A 14,116-nucleotide genomic window follows, 5' to 3' on the forward strand; every position below is an offset into this window, starting at 1 on the left:
CATCTTTGGGTATACTGTTATAAAAGACATTAATTGGAAAATTATTCCCTCAGTATGAACATATATATTTAGAGCAGGACGAGGCCTGTTGACCTCTCAAGGATGCTCTGCCTTTGAGAAGATCTCTACCTATATCCTTTGACTCTCTAGGACATGAAAATCTAACTCTGCCTCAATTTTGCCTCCATACCTCTCTGCAAAAGAGAATTCTATGAACCAACCACAGATACAAAAATTCTCACAGTATTATTTTTAAACTCAGCTCCTTAGCTCCAGCCCATCACATAAGGGAAAGTACTCTTTCAGCACCTGCCCTGTCAAATCACTGCAGGACCTTACATGTTTCAACCAGATCTGAAAAGCAGCATTAAGGACATGGATAGGAAAATACACTTAGATCACAGCTCATCTTTCCAATGCACCAAAAAGACAAAAAGCCCGACAGAATTAATGAAAGACACGATATGCTAAAATAAGTTAATTTCACCTCAAATCTGAGCAGGCAATTCATAATGACACTACAGGATGTAAAACAAATTATACATATATTAAAGCATCTGAACATATGCTCCAAATCAATTTATGGTAACAATCTGCCACTTGGACATGTGCATGAACAGACTACAGTGTTTTCTTCTGTGAATCTTTTCCTTCTTTCATCTGGGGAAGTCCCATTTATCGTACTGTTTGCTGCCCACAACTGTAAGGCTGAGATTTGAATTGTGAAAGTGATAAAGCTGTAATAAAATTTGAAAATCTAAGGCAATTGTTGGGAAAATGACAAGAGTTGGAGAAAGGTAGTTTTCTCTCAATCGTGGATCCAAAATAAAGTATTGGTGAACAAATTAAAGGAATTGTTGAATCTGCTAATACAATAAACAGCTGGCTGGGTTTACAATCGTAAAGCATTCACATCTGTATTCCTACACGATATGATAACTCATACCAACTTCAATAAAAACTCAAAGAACTGTGGATGCTGTAAATCAGAGACAAAAACAAAAATTGCTCAATAAGGTCAGCAGGTCTGGCAGTATCTGGGGAAAGAAATCAGAGTTAACGTTTCAGGTCAAGTGACCCTTCCTCAGAACTAGGGCCACTTGACCCGAAATGTTAACTCTGATTTCTGTCCCCAGATGCTGCCAGAACTGCTGACCTTATCCAGCAGTATCTGTTTTTGCCCCTAGCTTTAAACTATACTTGATTCTGTACACAAGAACTTCCTGGCTTTGGCTCTACATAGGGCCATTTTGTAGTGTTCAGCAGGCAGTATGACACAGAACAATTGCTATTTACTTTTAAACAGCAAAGCATTTTAACGTGTCATTGAGAAGGGAGGATGATTGGGGAAATTGCACGGTCTAGTGCACATTGGAATGTTGCCTTCAATAAATCACTTCCTTTATGTTTGAAGAAGCTCAGACATTTTAAAAATACATTTCATATATACACTAATTCAACAGCAGTGACAACATTCTCAATCTAGGCTTTAATTAGCAAGATAGTTTCCCACCTGGAGACAGCATCTGTCACTACTTCTGCTGTTACTGATATTTTATTATTCCCTCGTCAGATAGTATGACAATAAAATTCCCAGGGTAGGGGAGTCCAAAATTAAACGGCATAGGCTTTAGGCGCGAGGGGAAAGATTTAAGAGGGACCCGAGGGGCAACCTTTTAACAGAGGGTGGTGCACGTATGGAATGAGCTGCCAGAGGAAGAAGTGGTGGAAGCTGATACAATTACAACATTTAAAAGGCATCTGGATGTGTACATGAAAAGGAAGGGTTCAGGAGGTATATGGGCCAAATGATGGCAAATGAGACTAGGTCAGTTTAGAACATCTGGTCGATATGGATGAATTGGACTAAAGGGTCTGTTTCTGCAGTGTATAACTCTATGATTCTCAATCTCTGAACTATTTAATGAATATCATAGTATTTTCTGGTTAGTATCACACTGCTAGCTCTACAACAAATTAGCTTCCACATTTCTTACATTATAACAGTGACCATACTTCAAATGTACTTCAGTGACAAAGTATTTTGGGGCCATGGAAACACTGGATATACACATCTCTTCCCCTTACGTAAACCAACCCCAGCAATAATCTAAGGTGCAAAATTTCCCGAGACAAGTATTGCCATATTGTGACATACTCTTGTCGATTAAACATTAATGCTGACAATAGTAGTTCCCGATAAGATTTAGATCGCCGGATGTCAGGAGTTAAACATTAAAAACTGCAATCAAAAATAGGAGACAGCGCAGCATGTGTTTTCGCGACAAGGGATGTAAAATAATCAGGATACACTGACACTTTAAAATGTTTAGTTGAAATTTGGGTACATTAAAACAATTGTGTTCCACCCAGACAGAACTAGATTATATTTTAAAATGTACAAAATAAATGCATTATGAAAACAGGCCAATTGGTCCAACCAGCACTGGTTGGCATTTTTCCTTCACAGAAGCAAACAATTGTAATCAATTTACCTGCCTTGTTACGATTTCTTTTCAAACCCTTTGCCTTCATCCACCTATCCAATCTAATCTTGAATGTTGACCAAGTTTCTCCCTCAATCATTAACTCTCAAAGTGAATTCAACAGCCTCACAACCATGCAAAGAAATTGCTTCTGCTTTCAGTTCTAACTGAGATTTGATCTTGTATTCCTGGCCTTTTGTCCTTCACTGCTTAAGAACAGAAGTCTGTTTCTACTTACCCCAACCCATTGTTGGTTCTTCCAAATCTTCTCATGCTAGATAGCTTCGTAATGAACTTCCATTGTACCCTCTGCAAATCTTGAAACTGATCTCTTCACCAAAGCTTTGTTACTACTCTCAAATTGTATTTTGGATTGGCAATAACTTTTGTCCAACTGTATACTTTTGCAAATGGCCTCAGGACATTTTATCCAATATTAAAAGATGCTACATAAATGCAAGTTGTGATTGTTGTAATAGTCTCAGTGCTGTTTCCATAGTGTCTTACTCGTAGACAGCCTCTCAGGATTGAGAACGACTTGATTCCACTTTGATTCTTTGGGTCGCAGATAGCTAATAAGTCCAATGCAGATTCTGACACGTGGGCAGGAGATGCTGGAAAGTTTGGAAGATAGGTTGTACTGAAGTTCGTGCATCCTTCCATTGGCTCATCACCACCTACGAGTGTTTCAACAAAATCTCTCAATGTCTTTGGTGTCTTCCTCAATGAGCATTCTTGATTTTGGCTGGTCATAAGGCAGGATCTCCCATGAGTTGGGGATGCTTTGAGAAAAAGTATAAAGCATTTCCACTGTCTTCTTGGAAGTCACCTGCCACAATCAAGGTAGAATGTGGAGATGCCAGTGTTGGATTGGGGCGAACTAGTCTGAAGTCACATGACACCCGGTTATATTCAAAACAGTTTTATTTGGAATTACAAGCTTTCGGAGTGCTGTTCTTTCGTCAGATGAAGTGACTAACCCTTGAACCTGCTCTGCCATTCAAAAAGGATCATGACTCAACTCACATGATGGATCATCAGAACATTTAAGAAGGGTCACCACTGACTTGAAGTGCTGTTTCTCTCCACAGATGCTGCCTGCGTATTTTCTGCATTTTTCAATTTCAGATTTCTAGCTCTTTCAGTTTTTCTCTTGAATTAAAAATTTTGTTCCTACTCAGCTCTAATGGATGTTCAGATTTTCTCTTCCATAACTATTCTATAAATTTGAGGTCTATACTACATACATACAAAAGTAGGAAGTTTTATCCCCACTTGAAGACAAAACCATATTCATGATTTGAATTCCTTTCTCATCTATCTCAACCCTCTGAACACCATATAGCCATTCTTAACATTACAAACCAATGCCTCCTTTTTCTTTTTGAATCCTTCTAAAATAGACTATATCCTAGTCTTTAATGTTGTAACCTGATTCAAAGAGATGGCCACTGAAAACAGACCGAAGTTTTCAGTGCATTTTTTCAGACGCAAAGAAAAATTCAGTTGCAACTTCGAAATCCTTAAAAAAAATCTTGTGAGCAATGTTGTAGTGCAACACACTGGATTACAAATGCATTTCTGCAGTGTAGCAAAGATTCCGGATGTGAATCATCAATAAAAAGTTTGCTATTGAGAAAATCCTACAGTCTCTTTGTAGCTTGCTCATTTGCACAGTTTTAGTAGCAAGCCATTCATTATACCCTCATTGAAAAAAAAAGTTGCGGTACTGACCACTGAGATACTCAAGGATGAGGTAGAGTTTACCCCCAGTCTGGAAAGCATACATCAAATCCACAATGAACGGATGCTTCACGTCCTCTAAGATACTGCGCTCTGCTTTAGTATGCGCAGTGTCTTTTGCATTACGAACGATCATTGCCTGCCAAAGCAAAATAAAAATTACTTGTTGCCACAGACAATATGACTACTTAAAACTGTTTAACTTAAATTATTGCACTGGAAAAGAAACTAGATGCTTAATTCATGAGAACACAATAGCCTTGATCCAACCAAGTCTAAACAACATCAAAGTTGCCCATTGCCAGATGCAAAGTTTTAAGTTAAACTGTGTGTCAACAGTTTCAATTCAGTTGCCAGTAAATTGACAACAGGATGCTGTTTGCAAATGTACTGCTGGTCAGAGGTCATGACGTAACTATCAGTCAAGCAGTGACATAATCACTGCCACTTAAATTGAGTGTGGGGTTAGTCAACAGTATTTCAGCAGACTACAAGCAGCCACATGTTACACACATTCTGCGCTTGCTGCTGCGTTTTGATTATTCATTCAGGATATACACATCAGTAGCAAAGCCAAATGTCTACCCATAATTTCCCTAAAGGGTGGTAATGGACACTTTTGAGTGTTACACGCCAGGCACACCTACAGCACAATTAGGGAGGGAGTTACAGGATTTGACCTAGGTGACAGTGAGAGAACTTGCTGTTGACTGTTAATACATTAAGCAGAAAATTTTGCCAGCACTTAAATCTATCACCGATAGCTATAAATTTATGTTTCATCAATACAGTCAAAACTTATGAAAATCCCATTAACTCCGGTGTGCTGGGGTAAAGAGTTAAATAATATCATTGCTCATAGCGTATCTGTCCAAGGGATCTTGTGGTGTCCCCGGCTCTGGGCCAGAAGAGCCTGCATTCAAGTCCCACCTGATGTAGAGGTTTGTCATAGCGTATCTAAACAGGTTGATATCTACAGCACCTATCCACAAAGATTAGTGCGCAGTGTAAATCAAGAGAAGGGAAATAAAAACAAATGAAAATATCAAGTTCAATGCTGCAATGAGAATGGAATACATTTAGTTACATTCGTATCTGCTCTTCTCAGAAGAACCACTCAATTACAGCCCTCTCCATAAATGTAACCAGTGCGCACCATAATTCACAAACAGCAGCACAGGCCTTAAAAGTAAGCCGATAATAGCATTCTCCCTCTTGCAGGGGAGAATGGTCTCTTACCATTTTAGTTAAGCAAGCCAATCAGCTTACTGAACCAAATCGATAGGTAAAAATACAACAGTTGAACACTGATCTGTACCAAATTAGGCAATCAAAGTCAGAACATGTGAAAAGCCTCTACACTACTGGAGGAGCAGTAAAACAGCTCAGAGCTCCTACTCTTGATTGATGTACAGCAGCCTTTGTTGAAAAGTATGTGGCTAGAAAATAGGTGAGGGCAGGAGAAGGTTTAGTTGCAATAAACACGAAGTCTAATTAAAGCTCTCTGACAAAGTGCTCAAAAATGAACAGCTATTTAGATAACACACTGAAGAGAACATTTTCCCTCTTCTCAGATCAAAACGCAAATGGGAGTCAATATTGGATTTTGTTTGGGGCACCAGACCTTGGGAAGGATTTATAGAGGTTGCATAGGGTAGAGCAAAGATGTGCTAGATAGCACCAAAGCTGAGGACAGATTGCATAAGTTGGCTTGTTGGTGACAAAGTCTTTGGTTTAGGTGGTTGAAATGTGATCTAACAAAGTTTAAAACAGCCAGTACTGCCAATTTTCAACTTTGGTACTTAGATGTAACTACCACTAACTGTGCAACATCAACCCAAATCAGTAGCTTTAAGATAGCCAGGAAAAATGTGAAACAGACAGATTTTGCAGGTTAACATTCATTAAAACTATATTTTTCCACTCCACAGTTTAGTCTCTAGAATGCTATGACAAGAATAGAAACCAAGTGTCACCTGTACCTCAGCTTCATTTAGTTACCTTTCTTGATAACCTTAACAAATAATCTCATTTCAGTATTGCAAAATGAATTCTGGTTCACGTCCTGTTTGGGGCTAGGTGTTTGGTAAACATTCCACATTTCATCTACTCTTTGCATAATATAGTGCTTTTTAATTTCATTCTTGTATTGTCCAACTTTAATATCAGGATTGGTTGTTATTCATTCACAAGATATAGGTGTCACTGGCTAGGCCAGCATTTATTGCCTTTCCCTAACAGAGGGAATAACTTCTCCATCAAATTCTTTTCAAAAAGTTTTAAAAACTTTGTTAGATCGCATTTCAACCACCTAAACCAAAGACTTTGTCACCAACAAGCCAACTTAATGCAATCTGTCCTCAGCTTTGGTACTATCTGGCACATCTCTGCTCTACCCTATGCAACCTCTATAATCCTTCCCAAGGTCTGGTGCCCCAAACGAAATCCAATATTGACTCCCATTTGCATTTTGATCTGAGAAAAGGGAAAATGTTCTCTTAACCTTTTTGGTTATTTTTGTACCTGAATTTCTGATGTGTGTACTTCGATACTCATTCAAAGTTCCCAGTTCCACACTGTTTAGAAAGTGTACAGATTGGGACCCAAGGCAGTCGAATAAGTAAACCTTTCATGTCCCTAAACTGAAGTCCACCTACCATGAACAGAATTATTCCCCCAAATCTGTTTATACACTATTAAAACTTCCTGCTCAAATGCATACAACTTATTGTACCTATTAATAGAGTTATTAAGATGGCTGATTCAAATATTGTTTCCAAAAAAGCCATCCATTTTCTCAAAGCAGCCAGTACTGCCAATTTTCAACTTTGGTACTTAGATGTAACTACTTCACGATGCATCCACAAGCACACTCAGACTGCTTCCTACACATTTTTGAAACGTTGTGGGTAGCCACTGTAGCTATTTTTGGAAACTTTATTTTAAGCTAACCTTTATAACAGATTAGTGTAAGGCAGTACTGACATTCAAGGTGGAAAGTACAGTGTGGATTTAACCTGATAACTCATGAATATCAGCTATTTTTGAAATTATATTCTGAACATTCTTTTAAAAAGTTTCATCAATGCAGGTCAGTGGATTTATAAGGGAGACAAGACTAGATTGGTCACAAATGTGCAAAAAATGATATCCAGAAAGAAAGTAAAATTAGCAGCGATTCTGGGGCTTAGAAGACTGAGAGTTGGATACAGTTTAAAGATTACACACTTTACCTTCTTTAGCACTTTCATAGCAAATATCTTTCCAGTGTACGCTCCTGATACTTTTCGGACTTGGAAAACCTGTAAACAAGAAGAAAATGTTTCTCACTTTACACTTGACTAGTACATCTAATTCCACAAATTAAAAAGCATCAAATCAAATCATGTTATTTCAGCAGACAAGAGAAGGAGCAAGTGTACGGGAGGAAAAAAAAACCTTTTATCTCAAATGAAGTATAGAAATATTCCAGCTTGAAATACTTTCAATTTGAAATTACTTTAGATCTCTAAACTCACCAGACTGCAACCCAACTAAGGTTAGTACAGATTCATGTAATCCAATAGATATATTTTCCATTTTAATTATCCATTCATTTATGAGACAAGGCCAGCATTGTTTGGCCATCTGTAATTATCTGAAACAATGCTGGTGCCAACTCGAATCACTGTAGTCCATGTGGCAATAACACTCCCACGGTACAGTTAGGTAAGTAATTTCAATATTTTGATCCAACGACGAAGGAACAGTGATAAACTTCCAAGCCAGGATGCTGCATGACTTGTAAGGAAACTTGGAGGTACCAGTTTCCCAATGCACCAGTTGGACTGGTTTTCCTAGGTGTTAAAAGGTCACAAGTTTGCAAAATTATGTCCATGAAATCTTGTTAATTGCTGCAGTGAACCTTATAAATAACACAATCCAAACATATGCATCATGGAGGAAGCAATGAACACACAGGGATGATCGATGAGAAGTTAATTAAGTGGGTTCCTTTATCCTGGTTGTTGAGCTTCGAGTGTTGTTGAAGCTGTGCTCATCCAGTGAAGAGGAGAGCATTCAGTCACAATCTTGTTCTTGATGGTTCTGTTTGGGGAGTGAGTCAGAAGGTGTGTCAGTCACCCCAGCTCTTAGCTGCTCTAGTATGTGCATGTTGGATCTAGCTAAGTTTTGGTTAATGGTTGCCCACAGGATAGGGATGGGCTGTTCATAGAAGCAAAAGGATCAAGAACCAGATGACCCAAGTTTATGGTGACTGCAAAAGAACCGGAGGGGGCACAAAACCTTGTTATGTAGTAAATGCACTACCTCAAAGTGTAGAGACACACTCATTTGCAGCTGTCAAAAGGGAAGTGGAGAATTATCTGAGACAAAAAAAGTGCAGGGTTGAAAAGGAGAGAGAGAAGGGTGATTGGAACCAGTTGTGTAGCTGTTGCAGAGAGCTGGAAAAGACACATAGGGCAAATGACACTGGCAATGATACTTTTGCTGATGATCAATTACAGACTGATGAGAGACTACAAGGTCAGAAAACCTTTGCACTAGCAAAGTTGTTTTGCGCATTCACCTAGTGGAGTCATTTTCCTGCTTGTCAACTGACATTAAAATTATCTGTGCTTGGCCTCAAGCTCTTCTCTGATCAGACCTACAATAATGCAAGGGCAACACAGTTTTGCACAAGTTTGGATACACAGCATAATGCCTTCATGCAGAACACATTCACAATTTCTGGTTAGTACCGAGTAAGTTCATTTCAAATGGGCTGCTACAATGATTACGGTGGCCTTGACTAAGGAAATTAGGAAAAATATCCAGGATTCTGACTTGTGATCACTATTTGGCAACTTGTGGAATACATGAATGCTCATCAGATGAGGAGGAAACTGGACTCAGCTATTTTACTCAAAGAGAACAGGCATGATATCAATAAAATAACTAATCCTTTTAAGTATAATCTATTGTTTCCCTAATGACTCAGACACAAGGCAGAAAGTACACTGAATTTACTGTCTGAATTCAGAGTAAAATTAAAGTTGTCTGATATAAATCTAATCAGATTTAGTTAGTTATAAAAGTATTTTCACAAGTTGTTTAACAAATATTATGTTGAGCTATTTCAAAAAGATCATTACCTTACTTTAAAATTGTTCCTTTAATAGCCGTCACAAACCTACACACAAATTTGGATTTTAACCTTCGTCACTTTTGAGAAGAGTAATGCATTTACTTTTCTGACTACACGACTCATACATTGTACAGTATTAGTTTTGACTGCTATGCATGTGAATTAAGCTATGGTTCACAGCTCTTAGATTTAGCTTTCCAAAAAACAATTGTCTTTATATAAAAGATACATGCTAAGGTTACTCAATCTCATGGCTCCCTTGGTCTTTAATGGTCATCTATTATAGTCAGAAGATTGCCTGGGTATACTATTGTCCTAGCATACCATACATCTTCTATAAAGCACATCATCTGTGCTCAATACTCTAACAACACAGCCAAGACAGCATGTACAATCAGAAGCTCTACTGAGCAGCTCTTCCTTACAATGGAAGAAAATTCAGTACAAGAGCATAAAAATTTCCATGAAATGTTTTGCAATCACCTTTCATAAAAGGACTTTACATGAAATTGCCCAGATATCCAGGTATTCAACTTACACTACAGATGACATTTTGGACACTATCACTCATTAGGTTTCAGAATGCATCACTAATGAAACAAAAAATCCACAGTATTCAGGAAAAGGTGAAGGAAGACTTAGCCAGACTGAAATGTTCGAACTTTCTAGCGAGTAACTCAAGGCCTTGGATATAGACTTATCCATTAAAACTGTATTGGGTTATTTATAATAAACATCACAGTTGTTAATTTGGTGATTACATTTGTTTAGAACATGCCTCAGCAGTGTTAAAACACTAAACTGAAAAGCCAAAACAATTATTATTAAATACACAATGCACTTGCATCCCTTAGCATTCCCTGCTGTCTCAAGTAAATAGGCATCTTTTATATGCACGCTTACATGAAAATCAGCAAGCTGTTACGCTATGAAAGCAAAGTCTCAGCCACCATCTTAAAATATGCAGCATCAAAACAGCAGATTACTCCAAATCTCTTCTTTCTCCCACCCACCTCCACACACAAAAACTCTAATATAGATGCTTTAGATCAAAAACTAGGATAGTGCTTCATACAAGGCTCAGTACCATACTAGATTTTACATTTGCTCAAAAGCCACTGGGGAAGCTGTCTGTACTTTTTCCCCCCCCACTCACCAAGCTACAGTACAACCTTTATTCCACGAAAATGTTGCTAAAAGATCTGTTTTTATAAAATCTTCCAATTAAAATAAAAGCATGCTCAAGTTCACAATTTCTCTTTGTATTTTAGCCAACAGTGTGCCGCCATGTCATGTTACAAGATTAATGATCAAAGTCAGGAGAAATTTTGTATATTTGAGCTAGCTACAGATTCTACAATAATCTACAAATAGCGCATTATCACAACTTTGGAGTACTAGCTAATTATATCTCAGTTTGAAGCATTAGGAATTCACCTGGTAAATGTAAAAGGATGAAAGAACAGCATCTGTAGTTGTCACTGTCTTTTCATTTCTGCAATGTGAGTTCAAACCCAGACCTGAGTGTTACAAAAGAAAAGTCTCCTCTCTGTTCAACAAAGATGAAATTAATCAGCTTCAGATGCATGCAGTCATTTCTCTGCTGCAGAACTTTCTGCACAAATTGATAGTCAAGAGCTCTGAGGAACATTGTTTGCAAGTTCCTCAGTTCCAGGTTTGGCTCAGTCTATGGGATATCAACCATGAAACACAACTGCACAGCAAAACTCTTCACATGTTTCATGGATCCAATTACTTTCTGCCCCAGTGACAACCTTCTCTCCTGCTCTCAAGATAAAGCCATAGATAAATGAGGGAGCATCACTAATGAAAAGTACTCACCTCTAGAAAACCAAACCGCAGACCTGTCGGATCTGATCTGTCGGATGGGAATAAAATTATTAACTCAAAAGAACCGCCGTGCCTTCTATCCATATATGGACAGCAAGGATGAAGAAATTCCTTCAGCCTCGATTATGTAGAATTCACATGATCATTCTGTGGAAATAATACCCCCAGCTCTGAATCTAAATATATGGCAACTCTTGTTTAACCTCCCATATCATTTTCTAGATTTAAAAATTCTATTGCAGCAAGAAACCCTCTGATAGTTCCTTAATCTAAAATGGAGCAAGGGAAAGGTAAGTAGGGACTGACAGTCAGATAAGGAAGAAGGAATAGGTTCAAAGCAAGACAAAGGAAGAAATAATGGACTAAGCTGCAAAAGTAGTAAAGAGTAAGAAACAGCACAACACAAGCAACAAGGAGAAATGCCAGCTTAGTTCAACCAGCAGGGCATAAAACTGAGTTTAAAACAAAACTATTTTTGAAACAAAAAAAATCAATACAATCTTTACCTTCCCATAACCACCTTTGCCCAGTACACGCAGAAGCTCAAAGCATTCTGGTCGGATCTTTTCTGGACCTCGATTCACATTATTTTCAGAGATTTCAAACTTTTCACAGTGCTCCATATCCCTGCAAATCAGAAGAAAATACCCTTCAAATCACTCCACTATAAACACTAAAATGGTAATTTAAAGCAGCCCTCAAGTTGTGCAAGAGATGGCAAATAAAAGGTAGAAAAGAAAACTTTCAACATAAAAGCACTATATTTTATTTTCCTGCTTCTCATTTTGCTCTCCCTTCCAGATTAGTACACCTGCACAATTTCCCAGTATCATTAGCTCTCTCATACCCTAACCAAATAGATTTTATGCGAAGTTTGCAGATATTGGTGATTTGATCCAGCTAAGCCCAATTTGTATAATTTTGGCAGATAGATTGTTTTAAAATCAGCAGCCTACAAAATAAGCAAAAATTCTTGCTACTCCCCCAACACCCAGTCCAAAAGTACGGAGGCCAACTGTTGTCTCTTCAGCCTTTGGGGATGTAGTACGAGACAGACTGGAGAGCAAACATTTTTACTAGCCATTGGAGCAATCGGTGTATACAGATGCATCATCTAATAAATTAAACTTTCCATTTCTTATGCTATTTCCTGAAAGATTTTTAAAGCAACAAAACCCAAACTCACAGTTCAAAGGGAACACCATGCTCCATGCAGTCACTGTACTGAATCTGGAGAAAAGTACAGGCATTAGTATAATTTAATACAAAACAGATATTCCTCTTTTATTTTGTACAATTCTCGCCATTACCAATGTCCAACATTAAAGTTGCATTAAACAGAATTATAATTAATTTATTTTCAAAGATCTCAAGAAGTTTACACAAGATAAAAGTAATCTTTCAGCAGTTGAATAACTATTACATTCTCTCCCAAATACTGGTTTGGACCCTGCCCCCACTGCATTCTTGCATGTCATTCCTTTCTGCTACTTTATTGTTCAGTTTTATTCAAAGCTTTTTCTAGAAGAGAGACCTGGAAGTGAATGAGTACAAGTTATTAAAGGTGGTACAGCAGTTTGAGGAAGATGTTAATAAGATATACAGAATCCTGGACTTTCTGAAGAGGGCACAGAGTACAGAAGAAAGATGTCACAGGTAACCAGTAGAAATATTGGTCTAATCTGGAATAAAGGCAAAACACTACAGATGCTGGAAATCTAAAACAAACATAGAATGCTGAGTTTCTCCAGCGTTGTGTCTGATTCAATCTCAACTGGAGTTCCATGTCCAATTTGGGACACTGTACTTTATTAAGGATTTGAAGACAGTAGAGAACGTGCAGGAAAAACTCAACATCACTTCCATGATTGAGGGACCATTCTCCTTAGAAAACTGATGGTTGAGAAATGATTTGACATCAGCGTTCAAAATTGAGAGTGTGGGGCAGGGATCATAAGGAGACATTGTTCTCATAGCAGAAGGGTCAGCAATGAAAAGCCGCTCATTTGAAATTAGCGAGAAAAGCACAAAAGGACACCATGAGCAAAATCTTAGTCTTCTGTTTGTGATTCCTGAACTTAGTTATTAATTGAGCATATGCCTGGATATATTTATCAATTACTTATTCTTTAACACTGGATATTTTTGGTTGCCACATTTCAGGCTACTTTTACAGTTTATCCTTACCCAAGTTAATTCTCAGTAAGTTCAGGGAATGAATTAATTCAGCACAATTTAGTTACTGATTTTAGCCCGTGCGTTTTCAATATTTTTGTCCCTCTGAAGGTAGGATGACATTGCAATGTAATTTAACTGCCAAGCAATCACCAATGGCATTTCATAATAGGAAGTATTAAGCAATTATGATAAATCACAACTAATATTCTTTCACTTTTTTGCACATCTAGAGAAGTTAACAACCTGTTTTGAAAAGTTCCAAACAGATTCACCAGTATGTAAACACAGGTTCATAAAAGATTTTAAAAAAAAAAGGACCCAGTGAATTTAAACACTATTAAATTCAATTAAATGCTGACTGTCAGAAGCACGCATGAACAAATTCTTATGAGAATGGCATGGTCCTTTAACATAGCTTTCATTGCTGTCGTTCCATTAACATTGAAAAAACATTTGCAGGTCTAAGGAAATAGTGAAAGGAGGGTATTTGGTGAGGTGACCATAGGCTTGGTCAAGTGGTTGTAATAAAGAGATTCACAAAGAAGGTAAAGAGATGAAGGGAAATTGAAGTAGACAATTCCAGAATGTGCTGCCTAGGCAACTGAAGACACAGCCAGCAATTAAAGACCAGGATTGATGAGCAAAGATATACCAATGGAGAAATGTTTCAGCAGAGCTGGGAACTGAGGATAAGGATAAGGATAAGGATAAGGATAAGGATAAGGATAAGGAT

At 37.8% G+C, this 14,116-nt stretch overlaps 1 protein-coding gene across 1 annotated transcript in view; it reads right to left on the bottom strand.

The window, feature by feature from the left end:
- LOC109911139 (ribosomal protein S6 kinase beta-1-like) overlaps positions 1–14,116 on the bottom strand; it is a 72,054-nt gene that overhangs the window by 47,173 nt on the left and 10,765 nt on the right. Inside the window, exons 2-5 of the mRNA XM_020510401.2 lie at positions 12,392–12,435; positions 11,712–11,832; positions 7,463–7,531; positions 4,221–4,368 (exon numbers count right to left, since the gene is read on the bottom strand). Of these exons, the coding sequence (XP_020365990.1) occupies positions 4,221–4,368; positions 7,463–7,531; positions 11,712–11,832; positions 12,392–12,435 (382 nt within the window). The remainder of the gene's footprint in view (positions 1–4,220; positions 4,369–7,462; positions 7,532–11,711; positions 11,833–12,391; positions 12,436–14,116) is intronic.

Source organism: Rhincodon typus, chromosome 26, assembly GCF_021869965.1.
Source record: "Rhincodon typus isolate 14 chromosome 26, sRhiTyp1.1, whole genome shotgun sequence".
NCBI lineage: Eukaryota > Metazoa > Chordata > Chondrichthyes > Orectolobiformes > Rhincodontidae > Rhincodon > Rhincodon typus.